Source organism: Myripristis murdjan, chromosome 5 (genome assembly GCF_902150065.1).
Source record: "Myripristis murdjan chromosome 5, fMyrMur1.1, whole genome shotgun sequence".
Classification (NCBI taxonomy): domain Eukaryota; kingdom Metazoa; phylum Chordata; class Actinopteri; order Holocentriformes; family Holocentridae; genus Myripristis; species Myripristis murdjan.
Window position 1 is genome coordinate 13,572,542 of NC_043984.1, and position 14,037 is coordinate 13,586,578.

General features: G+C 38.5%; 2 protein-coding genes across 2 annotated transcripts; both read left to right on the top strand.

The window, feature by feature from the left end:
- The first annotated feature begins 575 nt into the window (after window positions 1–575).
- On the top strand, window positions 576–6,036 carry bloc1s1 (biogenesis of lysosomal organelles complex-1, subunit 1). The gene is made up of 4 exons (XM_030051113.1): window positions 576–787; window positions 946–1,018; window positions 4,400–4,532; window positions 5,208–6,036. Exons 1-4 carry the CDS (start codon window positions 727–729, stop codon window positions 5,316–5,318), a joined length of 378 nt encoding a protein of 125 aa, XP_029906973.1. The 5' UTR covers window positions 576–726; the 3' UTR covers window positions 5,319–6,036.
- Window positions 6,037–7,345: 1,309 nt separating this feature from the next.
- rdh5 (retinol dehydrogenase 5 (11-cis/9-cis)) lies at window positions 7,346–12,861 on the top strand. Its single transcript, XM_030051109.1, has 6 exons — window positions 7,346–7,477; window positions 8,631–8,712; window positions 8,954–9,276; window positions 9,424–9,682; window positions 10,996–11,159; window positions 12,184–12,861. Exons 2-6 carry the CDS (start codon window positions 8,681–8,683, stop codon window positions 12,402–12,404), a joined length of 999 nt encoding a protein of 332 aa, XP_029906969.1. The 5' UTR covers window positions 7,346–7,477; window positions 8,631–8,680; the 3' UTR covers window positions 12,405–12,861.
- Window positions 12,862–14,037: the final 1,176 nt, after the last annotated feature.

Below are 14,037 nucleotides of genomic sequence, written 5' to 3' on the forward strand. Positions count from 1 at the left end.
CATTACATTGATGAGATGGTAAAAATCATGGTCTAAACCTGGCCCATGTCCTGTGGGTTATAACAATGAAATAAAATAAAATCGAATCTGAATCAAATCAAATCAAATCAAATCAAATGTATTTGTAAAGCACATTCAAAAACAACCAAAGTTGACCAAAATGCTGTACAAAAAAAATATTGAAAGACAGCAAGCTAGCAATAACAAGTAAATAAGTAAAAAAATAAAAAAGAAAGAAAGAAAGAAAGAAAGAAAGAAAAGAAAAACATACATACATATGTATATACACACATACGTACCACAAAAATCATAAAAGCACAGGAGAATCAAAGTGAGATATAAAACCTTAAGGACACTCATCTATGAGATGGTAAAATCATGGTCTTAACCTGGCCCGTGTCCTGTGGGTTATAACAATGAAATAAAATAAAATCGGATCTGAATCATATACACATACGCATGGCTATACACTACTATAAGTATATATGACCATAAGTAATGACAATTTTCATACATAAGATCATAATAACATGTTCATGTTGATAGTATTTTGCACTGGAAACCGTTTTTCGATCCTCCCACTTCCGTCCGGATGCACAGTCTCGTGACAGCTGCTGCCAGTGCTAGTTAATTAGCCAGTAATATTTCTTTCTGCTCGGAAAATACAGGTTAGCCAGCTAAATGAAAAGACTTTTGCAAACTCAACACAGCCACCACTGAAACAAAATGTTGTCTCGTTTGTTAAAGGAGCACCAGGCGAAGCAAAACGAGCGGAAAGAGCTCCAAGGTGAGTGAGAGAGAGGAGATTAGTGCAGCGCTAGCCGATGCTAAAAACAAAGCTAAGATACATGACCAAGCTGAGGCGGCTGTCTGCTCACTAGTATGTGATAACTCAATGATTTTTTTTTTCTGTTTTTGCTGTTTGTGTTGATTTTCGCTGCACAGAGAGACGCAGGCGTGAAGCCATTGCTGCAGCCACCTGCCTGACAGAAGCCCTGGTAGACCACCTCAACGTGGGGTATGAAGAAATCATGCTCCCTGTACTGTTTTTCCTCTATCTCGTTGCATATGCAAATATATATATAGGAGGCCATTCAGTGGATCCCTACCACCCACAAGTCAGTGGCACAGTAACGCAACAACTACGATAAGTGCGTAATGGTACACTTTGTGTGAAGCACCAAAAAATAAAAAGTATAAATAAGTCTACATAAAATGGTCCACAAGCTGTATCTTTACACTGCCACCCTCACAACACATAGCAGCTTTTCACCATAAATCAGCACTTAGGTATAAATAATGAAGCCCATGCCTGGCACAGAGAATAAGGCACATGCTGTGACACAACAGTTGGTGAAGTAGGATTTTTAATGTTGTGAAAGTTGTGATGAAACCCAGACAATCAGCTTAAACTATAAGAATCGGATGCCGAGGCTGTTGTTGTGCTGTTCCTTCATGGTAAAAAATAAAAATGGTTTATAGCAAAAATCCCCCCAGTGGCTCAGGGAGATTTAGACTAGGTACAATATGTTTGGGGCAAAGGCTCCTGTTTCATCACCATTACACTTTAATGTATTAAGTTTTAGTCCCGATGTTATACGTCTTTGTCAGGACTGCTTTGGCGAATAGAAAATGAATGACCCCGACTTTGCCCCGCAAAATCCAGATTGACTGCAACACACTAGAGTTTATAAGGTTACATCATTAAAGAGTAACTTATTTTTAAACTAGAGGAGCACACTCAGCAGATCAGGAACCACATGGCAGCCCGTGTGTCAAGCAGGTGTGCATGAGAGTAGTGGAATGAAGGGGAGGCAATATGCAAGTACGTTATCACAATACTATAACTGATAAGTGAATTTAACAAAGGCATTTCAGCAGCTGGCTGACATTATTTAATGTTTTCAAATGCCGACAGTGCTGTAATGCTTGTTTGAATTGAACAATGCCGACAAATGAATCCACCAACTAATATGCCCTGGCATGTAAGTTAACTTTTGAATCTCTGGCAAGAAGATATGATTGTAACCATGTTTGATTGTGTGCCAACAGGAAATTATTGTTTTTTCCTGATGGAAAGAAATGGGAAAACTGCCCTGTTAAGAGGGGTAAGGAGTTAGAACTCAGTTGTGGTATAAAACAGGTTTTTCAGATCAAATCAAATCAAATGTATGTGTAAAGCACATTTAAAAACAACCAAAGTTGACCAAAATGCTGTACAAAAAATATTGAAAGACAGCAAGCTAGCAGCAATAACAAGTAAATAAGTAAAGGAACAGAAAAACATACATACTATATAAACATAAGCACCACAAAAATCATAAAAGCACAGGAGAATCAAAGTGAGATGTAAAACCTTAATGACACTCACAAGCCTGGGAAAACATATGCTTCTTAAGTTTCGTCTGAAAAATGTCAACAGAAGGGGTGCACTTAATTGAATATGGTAGGCTATTCCAGAGATTTCGGGCAGCTACAGCGAATGCCCGATCGTCCTTCCCCTTCAGCCTAGAGTGCAGGACAGCCAAGAGCAGCTGGTCCAAGGATGTGAGTGGTCTGGGGTTGGAAAGGGGCCAGAGGAGCTCAGAGATGTGCTGGGGTGCCAAGCCATGTAGGGCCTAAAAACAAATAAAAGAGTTTTAAATACCATCCTGAACGTAACTGGTAGCCAGTGGAGGGATGCCAGTATTGGTGTGATGCTCTCATGCTTCTTCCTGCCAGTCACTAATCAAGCAGCGGCGTTCTGCACCAGCTGCAGGCAGGATATGGATGACTGGCTCATTCCCAGATAACGAGAGTTGCAATAATTTAGCCGAGGGGAAAGTAAGACATTGGTTACGAAAGTTTTCAAAAGTTTTAAATCATCGCAACCACAAGAGATCCTTGATCATACATAACTGTGCTCAAAAAACTATTAGCCTGATAGGCCTGGTATTATGCGAGACTAGCTGCAGATGCATACACATACACACAGACAGATACACACGCACACAGACAAATACTCACAACTCATAGGCAGAGATAATACAACAGTTTGCAGAATTACTCTATAGTGCCATCTAGGGGTGAATAAATTGGTAATCTGGAATTCCAAGATGTTCATATTTTACAGCCAGCTAAGCTTTGTCACATCTAAACCCAACAGACTACCCCTCATCACACACACAAAATAACTTCTTACACCCTGATTATTTCAGATTTATAAATTCCAATTACTGTAGTGACCAGGGATTATTTTCTGTCACTGCAATGGTTTGGACTTCAGAGAAAGGCGGTAGAATTAACTTTGTTTGATAGGCACTATTTTAACACCTCTTATTTGCTAAAGATAATTATGTGAAGTTTCCCAGCACTTAGCTCTCAGGTAAATATTAGTAGAATACCACTTTTGGACTTTACTCTTACGTGCCAGTGTGATTTGACCAGTCATATGACACTGAGAAAAGGCAAGAATGTTTAATCACTGGAAACCCAAACAGAAGTGTATTTAAATAAAATAGCAGGTAACATATGTTGTGCACATCTTTTGTTTAATGTTCAGCACTACAGCTCATAATATGATAATTAAACTGGGACGGAGACCATAGTTTTTGAGGTAAGCTCATAACTCCTGATCACTGGTTATTGGCTACTTTTTCTGTTTTTTTGGCTACATAGTAAAGGCCTACTTGTGGAAAACACTGAAAAAATGTTCTTATTACTTCAAATTTGACTATCATTAGGGTAATAAATCTTATTCTAAAGTAGGCTTCACATTTTGGAAAAGTAATAAGTAAAAAGTAATAAGAGGATAACCGTCCAACAACAAAAATGCTCTCTTGTGTACCAAGTGGTATTAAGGAAGGTACAATAGAATATATGTTGAAAGTTGTTCTTTGGAAAACCCTAGAGGTCATAGCTGTTTTATTCACAAGTAAAGGTTAACTTACCTGAAAAAGTTCAATTACAAGATTTCTGCCATAACCCCATGTAGTAACCCCTTGTAGTGTCATTTTAGCTAAGCAAAAAAGAAACTATGTGATGAACATAGTATTATAATATGTATATTGCAAGTTAGTAGTAACTAACTTTGCTTAATATCTAGCCTGCGAGTCCAATCAAAGTTACTGTGTAGTTAGCAAAGCTGTAGCAACGGAGCGTCTTAATGACATTAAATTTGTCAAATAGAAATCTTAAATATGGGCTATTGAAATTATGCTTATGTTGGTTATTGTATTTGATTGTTTCTATCTTAACTTAAGTTGACCAGTTTAAGCATATAAAGGAAGACTGCACAGACTATTACAAACCTGGTCTGCATTCCCACATTTTAACTTTTGGTTTGCCAGTAGAATGACATATGAATACAGGATTTGTTCAGCCCTGCAACTTGTCATTTTTGATTTCTGTTTCGCTGTAGAGTCGCCCAAGCATACGTAAACCAGCGCAAGCTTGACCATGAGGTGAAGACTCTCCAAGTTCAAGCTAGCCAGTTTTCCAAGCAGACTGCACAATGGATCAGTATGGTGGAGGGCTTCAATCAGGCCCTAAAGGTACGCTGTGCTTTGTCAAATAGTAAGTCTGAAATGTCAGTTTGTTCTCTGCCAGAAATAAAGACAGGACTTTGCAATAACTGTGAACATAGCTTTGCTGTTCTTGTCAATAAGTGGAGGTTGATAAAGCATCAAACAATATCCGGTTCCACATGTGAAATATTCTACAGCTGTAATCATATTGGCCTACAAATCTACAATATACACTGGTAAGGAGGAAAAAAGAAAAGGGGATCAGAGGGCATGTCGTGATTGTCACAACAATTATTATATTTGCTTAAGAGCGAGAGCAGTGAGTCACTGCAGTCAAACCTCACCACTGCTTCATCAGTTTCACTAAAAGGAGCTTAGTTACCTTCACGGATCTTGTCACAAGTGCCTAGATCCAAGCGGATTTGACAGGTGTTCAGCTGTGGATTTCTACCCCCTCTGACTAGCCGGATGAAATTGCAGCCATCCAGCTTACATCATCTTCACATGTCATTGGTTTCGGGGGAAAGATTGACTTGACATTTTTAAAGCCTGCCCATTGCTTCTTGCAGTAAAAATGCTTTAGCAGCAATGGAAGAAATTGGTGTGAAAATTTTATGGTGTACCCACTGGTTCAGCTTTAGATCATAGGTGATATATGTAGCGTTAATCACTCTCACTGTTGCGATATTCTCTTTTGTACAGGAAATTGGGGATGTGGAGAACTGGGCTCGCAGTATAGAGATGGATATGAGGACTATAGCCACCGCTTTGGAGTATGTACACAAGGGTCAGCTTCAATCTGCTTCCACATAGATTTTTTCAGTACAGACATCTGATTGATTGCTTGATTCAAAGCTGAAACTAACTACACTGGAATGCACCAGAATTTAGCAGAAATCTGGTCCAACAGACCCGTTCCAGCAAAGACGGAGGACCTCGCCAAGAACTGTGTTTTTATGCCGCTCTGAATGGGCTCATTCTGATTTTTGTTGCAGAAAAATGTACTACATGTTGTATTTGAAAAAGAATGCCACATCCGCAGTTCTGTTTCTCTTCTACACTTCTCAAATCCTTAATGAAGACACAGACTTGTTTCTCCTTGACTAATGACATTAACCAGGTCATTAACCACAGTTGTGCTGGAGTTCTGCTACAATCATGTTGGTGAATTCAGTAAAATAGACCTGGCATTTATGTGGAGGTGGGAATGTCTTATCACAATTAGCTATTCTAAGTGAACGAAGGACACTCCTCTGTGAAAGTTTGACATGTAGAAATTGGATTTATTTGCTTGTAATAGTTTTAAGGGGCCACAGACATCTCGCCATCTGTCTGCTTTTCTGTGGTAAACCTTTCTAATAGCTTATAAAACAAGCCCATTCTTCAGCGTCCAATCCCTGGATTATGTATGTCTGCATGTAATGTTGCCTACACTGTATTTCTTAGACAACTTGTCTTTGTATGTGTCTTTATTTTATAAACCTTTTGTTTGTCGCAGCATTGTTTATAGTAAAGTCATAGTAAAATTGCACTGCTGTTTTTATGCATTTGTCAAGCAACAAAATTATAAATTAGTCAAGTTTATTTGTATAGCCTTAAATCACTGTTTAACTCTCAAAGAGCTTCACAACTGAGGACAAGAAAAAACACCCAATAAAATCCCCATTAACAACAGGCACATTAGCAACATCTGGGTCGAACATCTACACCTTATGTGGGACATCAGCAGCAACATGTCGACTTTTCTAGTAAGATGGTCCCCAGTGATAGGATATATCTCAATTTTCTGGTTTAACTTTTGACCTGTTTAATTCTCACATCACTTGGCTTGAGATTAAATCAGAATTTATCTAAGAATTGAGAGGTGTACTGTTAAATATAACAAAGATGGGAGGATATTTACATGGTTTGTGAGGAGGGAGAATCCATGGACTGTGTGAAGTTGGTGGAGAGGGAAAGTTATGTCACAAGACACACAGCAGCTGAGCTCTACCACACAGCACACCTATTTGCTAACTAGCTACATCTGTCAGTCAGTAGCATACATAATAAACCAATGTCAAGAGCCAATTAACAACCTTCTTTTTTGAAATTCAAACTTTGGTGCTGAGACTGTGTGGGATGGCAGTTGGCTTGTGTTTTCCTGTTCACCAACACTGGTGTTTGTTTTCTTCTGTTTTGCCCACGTGTTTTGCTGTACTGATCATATACATTAATAAGCTACTTGTACTCATGTCCAATACCATAAACATGGCTGGTTAACATTCTCCAGCTCTCTGGTGTGAACTGACTTAGTTAGAGGACTTTCATTGTAAATATGGAGGGCCAGTAACAGAGATTACAGCATAGTTTGTAAGCACATTTTCAGTTTTAAAACTGATGTAACACCTCTCTGGACTGAATGAGCCAATGAGATTATACACGTTTCTGAGCGCACACAGGGCTTTAGCATATGGGATTATAGTAAGTTTGTTTAACACTCTTAAAACTTAAAGAATGTAATGTTTAATTACAAGGACACAACAATGAAAAAAATATTAAATTACTAGATATTAGCCTGTATGTCTTCTGAACCTCCAGGTTGGGATTCTCAAGGAAGGTTTCTTGGAAGACCCTCTATGAAAGGAAATCCTAAACTGTGTAGCAGATTAATTGTGAAAAATAAAATTTTAATTTCTTTGATGGTTCTACATGCACATTAAACAGAAATTTCTATATTTAGACTTTTTTTGTAATTCCACCACCTTTGTCTTATATACACACACATGCACACACACGCATACACACACACAAAAACCAAATGCTTACGGATTGGGGATTACCAGTTGCGGACTCGCCTTAAGGGATAAACCATAAGGATAAAGCCTTTCCCTGACCAGTCTTGGGGTAAGCAGGACGACGAGTCTGAGAGGGAAAGTGAAAAAGAGGGAAAACTTGTGGAGATCCAGCACATCTCAAAAAAGGTGGAAAAGGTAGGATACCAGTTCTCATAACAATTCACTTAAAGAACTTGTCAGCAGTTGAACTGATGAACGAATAAGTATGATCAGATCTTTTTAAAAAGAACTGCTGTTCAACTGGAGGCTTTGTCTCAAATTTCATTGTCTTAAAATCATGTCTAGGGTGTAACTTGTTCACAGGTTAATCTTTATAACATTGGCAATAGTCACAATGTACTATTATTACAGTACTTGTTATCACCAGCAGTAATGCCAAAAAATGAATCAGTCATGTTTGTGTAATGAGAAACTTACTGCAAAAAGCAAATTAGGTTTTGACTGCTGAAACCTCAATACACTGCCTTTCGATCAATGGGGGTTTGTATAATTTTCAGTGCTGAATGATATTAAGCAGTATATCCATTTCTAATGTTTTCACTTTTTTCTTTATCAGCACTAAAGTTGTAAAGTTTTATGTTGGTATTTGTTAAATGTTCTGACCCTAAAGCACAGCTGGAGGCAACAACATGGACACTGACTTAAGCCTGCAGGTCATTCCAATATTTTGAATAATAATTTATATTGAACTATCTTTTTCTGTGTCTCTCACTAATAAGCCTGAAAACTAATAGGTTTTCAGCTTTGAGAGGCTTATGCAGCTCTGACATGGGCATTAAATTTATGCTTTAAACAATACTTCCCTCCCTCCTTCAACTCCAACTCTCTCACCAATGCCTTTCTTTGTTCTGTAAGAGCATTAGCCAAAGATTTCTCATGTGCCTGAAGCACTGTTGTACTACAGTCACGTCTTCCAATAAAAGGCCATCAGTGAAACAAACATGCTTAACAAAGAATGCAACAGTAGAATGACTCAGTAAAACCCTACAATATTGGGAAATACAGAAAAGATTAGCCAATTAATTTTCCTGAAATTAGTCTGGCTAATGTATTTTGACTTTCTCACATATTTCGAGGTTCTGTGTAATTTATGTGTGGTTCTTGCATGCAGTTATTAATATCCAACTTAAGCTCATTTTATAACATGCAGCATTGTCTCCAAATATTACAGAACTTTAATGTTTACATGTCACACATGAATGAGAATCGGAGTCATTTTTCCAGAAAATCAGCATTGGCAATGTGCCCTGTCAAGACCCGATAACATTTGGTTACTGTGTTTTTTCAGCAAACACAAATTCCCAGAGGTCATCAACTCCCCATCTCTCTGGAGTCAATATGGACACACAGTTTCTCTATGACCGTTTAGGGTAAGAAAATACACCGCTTTTCTGTGCAGTAATGTCAGAGCTGTAGCCTAACTTTTGAATTTCCAATCCTACAAAGCAGGTCAACATTTCTGTGAATGGCTGAATTGTATTTGTAAATTGTAATAGGTTGTCATTTGCTGAAAATATCAGAACCTTTTTGAAAGAATGTCAGGCTATTTTTCCAAGCTCTGAATTGGTTTCCACACCTCTACTTTCAGTTGTCCTTTCTTTTCTCCAACAGAGATAATGCATGCCTGTACATCACTGCTACAGCTGTGGTGTTGTGTATGCTTGTGTGGTTGTACCTGGACAGCCTGGAGATCGAGAACTTCAATGACAAGTATGTCTTTGTGACGGGCTGTGACTCTGGGTTTGGAAACCTGCTGTGCAAGAGGCTCGACCGAAAAGGTTTCCGTGTTCTGGCCGGCTGCCTAACAGAAAAAGGAGCAGATGATCTCAAAAGGGTGGCTGGGCCCTATTTGAAGACTGTTCTCCTGGATGTGACCAGTCAGGACAGCATCCAAAAAGCTATGGAGTGGACCAAGAAGGAGGTTGGCGAAAGGGGTGAGAGATGATCTACAAGAGGAAATTTTATCCAACAAATGCAAAAAAGATTTAGCCATTGCATGTGTTACAAGGCAATTTTCTTTGGGGGAAAAAAAAATCATAAAATATATTCTCTTTTAGTCAATTCTTGTCTTACATTTTTAGGACTGTGGGGTATTGTGAACAACGCCGGACGCTCATTACCCATGGGCCCCTCCGAGTGGATGAAAGTGGAGGATTTCCACAGCACATTAAAAGTCAATATGAATGGAGTGATTGCCATGACGATGACCTTCTTGCCGCTCATCAAGCAAGCTCGCGGGCGTATTGTGAATGTAGCATCAGTGCTGGGGAGGGTTGCTGCAAACGGTGGTGGATATTGCATCTCCAAGTTTGCTGTGGAATCTTTCTCTGACTGCCTCAGGTAGGTTGACACTACTTCAAAAACATCAAACAGGAGTATAGCGGCACAGTAAAATGTTCACTACCACACTTGACAAAACATAGATTGAACCGAGAGTATCATCTACATCCTGATTATACGGAGAAACACTTTATCCAGGTTGAAATGCAGTCCAACAAACAGTGCATATTGCAGGAATTCAAGTGGCAGTCACCAGTTTTAGGGCACCAAAATTAACAGGGTTCACCCTCATGGACACGCTTTCCAAAATGCAATGGCAATCTGCCCAAAAGATTGTGAGATATCAGATTTGACATTTTGGACAAAGAGTAGTACTAGAGGAAAGGTGATGATGACACTAAACTCAATCGGGTTCATTCCATGGGAAGCATGAATACGTTCAGTAATTTACTTGTCAGTTTGTCCACTACATTTAGAGATATGTTGTGTACAAGTCAAATGTTTGTCTTGAGAGTGATGCTAGAGGAAAGGGGCCCCACAATCAAGAGGAATCTTCCTCTGGGGAGAGTGAATGCACTCACCAAATATCATGCCAATCCACTAAATACATTTCATTTTATCTTCTGTGCAATGTTGACATTTTGGCCTGAGGGTGGCACCAGAGGAAAAGTCATGGTGCCACCAGACTTGACAGGGTTCATCCTCTGGGATGCATGAATGTGCACCACAAATTTCATTGCAGTCTGCCTAATACATTTCAAGATATATGTTCCCTTGGATTAAAGTCTTGAACAGACAGATGGACTGAACTACATGACCATCTTTAGGCCCTGCCTGCAAGTGGGATAAAAACATTACTGTCCCATGAAATAAATTTGTTATGGAGGCTTCAGATTAAAACTTTCAGTAAACACACATATTGAAAATAAATGGTTAAAACACTTTGCCTAAAACACATCACACACAGCAAATGGCAGTAGTACACAAAAACAATTTTCTACAATTCCCATTTCTTCTAACTATTGGCTGATAGGACAGTCACATGCTCAAAGTAGTGCAATAAAAACTCCCTCATTGTCACTGCTGTAGATTTTTAGGCACACTGAAGCAGAGAATACTGCCCATCACCAAATGTTTCCCTAACGTGTTTCACATCAGTAACTTTACCGACTATTTTCTCCAGGCTTCCTTGTCACTTTTCATCTCTTCAACCTAAACTGCCAAACCAGTTTTCAGTGCAAGCAATTGAAACAGGTTGAAATGTGTGGCATAAAACCTACAGTATTTCACGCTGTGCTGTTAATGCGGAGCACAAATGTACAGTGTGGTAACTATACCTCATGCCAAGCATTTCTAACATTTTCTCTCTTCAGGAGGGACATAAGCTACTTTGGGATCAAGGTGTGCATTATAGAGCCGGGCTTTTTCAAGACCGCGGTGACCAGCCTGGAGCCCCTCGAGAGAGAGCTGCATCGCTTGTGGAATCAGCTCACACCAGAAGTACAAGCCAGCTACGGAGACAAGTACCTTGATAAGTGTAAGCAGAATGCAGTGCACTGCCGATGGAGAGAGATGACTCTGATTACCATTTCAATGGATTAAACTACTTTATAATGCACACCTGCTGTCAACCAGCAGATCTTATGGAATTGGCTGCACTGGTTTATGTGGCGTGGTCCTGCGTGTGGTTTGTCTTTCTCACTTCACATCCATAATCAGACTTAAAAAAGCGTATATAGTATCTATAAAACAAAACAATACAAAACAAAACAAAACAAAAAAAATCTTTTTCAAGAGCCAAGAAAATCCTGGAAAAAAGGAAAAAGTCCTGGAGTGCCAATCGCATATTTTGGAAATTACACTTTTAAGGTTATAATGACCTTAATCAGTTACTTTTCCATAATATTCACCTGTTTAATAACAAACAAATGTAGCCTACAATTCTATTTTTTTTTTTTTTTTTTTTTTTTTTTTTCATGTATTATGTCAGCATCACATTACTTTTGTATCCTGGAAAATAGCATCTTTTTGTGGTTATTTCACAGCATATCAGTAGGCTATATCTAACTGTACCCTATTGATTTACAGCTTTGAATGATCCTTCACCATGGCACGTCCTCAGTGTTCTGTTTCAACAAGAAATACACCACAATGCTCTCAAAATTCATTACTCAATACAGATATATTTGTTTGCAAAAAACATATGCCCCCAAATATATTCATTTGTATAAGCCATGTTTTTCCATACATACCACTTACCGCAGTGGCATGAGTTCAAATCTGAGACCAGGCCACTTGCTGCATGTCATCCCCTCTCTCTCCCTTTCTTGTCTCTCTCAGCTGTATCTATCAAATAAAGCAGAAATGCCAAAAAATAATCTAAAAAAATTATTCTATTAGGCTAATAGACAGTGGCCCCCAAGCAATGGCATTTATCTGTCTTTAACAATAAAAATTTCAAATACTGTATACATTTTTGAGATTAATTTAGGTAGCTGATCACATCAAAATGCAATGATGTTTCATGCACAGACTTTATACTGTCTGATTGTCCTTTGCAGACATCAAGGTGCAGCGTCTGATCATGAACGCTGTCTGTGACTCTGACCTCGCCAAAGTGACCAACTGCATGGAGCACGCGCTGACGTCTGCCTACCCACGAACCCGATACAGTGCTGGCTGGGATGCCAAGCTCATCTGGATTCCTCTGTCTTACATGCCTTCCTGGGTGGTGGATGTTGGGCTGAAGCTGGTGCTGCCACGTCCTTTAAAGAGTGTGTAAGGAATTAAAAATTTGAGCATTTTGCGTCATTTTGATGGAAAATGGAAGCTGGCTTACAAAAATTAACCCATTTGTCATTAAATATATTCCTTATCTACATTTGCCATGCCATGAAGGTTGAATGTCACAGTTCTATCTGCATGCGCAAAATTTGCCATGTAAAAGGAAATCACATTTTTTGTTTGCTTTAGATACACAGATCATGTGGAATCCTGGATATTTGAACTGTGTTATTTGTTAACACTACCTGTGCCTTTGTGCCTTTTAACAATGTTATTTATGTTCGCTGATACAGAGCAATGTTCTTAACCAGCACATGCAAAACAAACAGGATTTTACTATCAGGAAAAAATGTTGTTTTGTTTTTTGCTTTGTTTTTTTTCTTCAGGAATTGTAATGCTTTGATCAACTTATTGTTGGACACCAATAAAAAAATGAAAGGTTTTTTTTGCCTGTGTAGCAGTGTCTATATTTTGTGTTGTATAAATCCTGATAGGGGCAAAACAATTCAGATTAAAGAAAAGAATTTCTCTGAAGAAAAATAATTTCTGTCAGTTAGTTATAGCTGTTAGTCTTTAGTTAGTTATTTAGTTAGTAAGTCCTCAATTGCTGGAAGATCTTTTTTTCAATTTATTATTTTTTAAATTTATTTCCCATAAAGTCAGGCTCTGCCCTTGAGCCCTGAAGCTGAGAGATTACTTGCACCTCATGATGCTGAGGAGTGTTGAGGAACCTGACAACACTGAGGAGTCTGTTCATCCACTGCCGGGTCTCCACTAGCTAAAACATCAGCTGATTCTTTAATACCAAAGCCAGTCACCTTATTAGTATAGGCAGCTGGTTTACAGTGTCAGTCTCTGTGTTGCCTATCAGTGGTAATCTTTTGGCCTGTGTTAATTCATTACGAGCTGAAGGAATAAAGCATTAGGTTCATGCTTTCAGCTCATAATTTCAGGCATTTCTCAGCTGTGGTTCAACTGGTTTCACAAGGTGGTGCTAGAAATTCACACATGGTGGTGAACCCGCACTGTTAATCAGCTTAGGAAGAACTCAACAAGAAGGCATGCTTTGTCACCACCTGTGGCTGGTTCATGCATTATTCTGATAAATTATGTCTCTGTAATGATTTACAGATTTTTGTCCTATTTAAAAACATACTGAACAGTTATACGCTACTGGAATGATATGTAAACATTTTTGGGTTTTTTTGTTTTTGTTTTTGTTTTTGGTTTAGTTTTTTTTTTTTTGCCCTTGATTGGATAAGAAATATATGGTAGATTTTACCCTTTAATGTCACCCAAGCTTTTTAGTACAAGTCTGCAGTGTATTGTGTTTATTCCAAATATTTTTCAATAAGTTAAAATGTAAAATGGTTGTTTATGGTTATTATGGTTATAATGGTTATCATTTTGTAGCGTGTACAGTTGTCAAGAACAAGCTGTCATGCCTATTTTGTTTGTGTTACTTGTGTTGTTTATAAAGGAGGTGATTTGGATTTTACTATATAATAAACATTTGACAGAATGCAGAGCTTCATCCAGTGTCCCTAGTAAACTGAGTGGTTAAAGATTATTGGTTCAGAGCATGTGTCAGAGCATCTGTGTTGGTACACAAGAGGGCAAAACCTTAGTCA

Coding starts and splice junctions, on each gene's coding strand:
- bloc1s1 (XM_030051113.1), top strand. CDS start 727: ATGTTGTCTCGTTTGTTAAAGGAGCACCAGGCGAAGCAAAACGAGCGG. Junction 1,019..4,399: donor GTAGACCACCTCAACGTGGG/GTATGAAGAAAT, acceptor GTTTCGCTGTAG/AGTCGCCCAAGCATACGTAA. Junction 4,533..5,207: donor GCTTCAATCAGGCCCTAAAG/GTACGCTGTGCT, acceptor TCTTTTGTACAG/GAAATTGGGGATGTGGAGAA.
- rdh5 (XM_030051109.1), top strand. CDS start 8,681: ATGGACACACAGTTTCTCTATGACCGTTTAGG. Junction 9,277..9,423: donor GAAGGAGGTTGGCGAAAGGG/GTGAGAGATGAT, acceptor TTACATTTTTAG/GACTGTGGGGTATTGTGAAC. Junction 11,160..12,183: donor AGACAAGTACCTTGATAAGT/GTAAGCAGAATG, acceptor TGTCCTTTGCAG/ACATCAAGGTGCAGCGTCTG.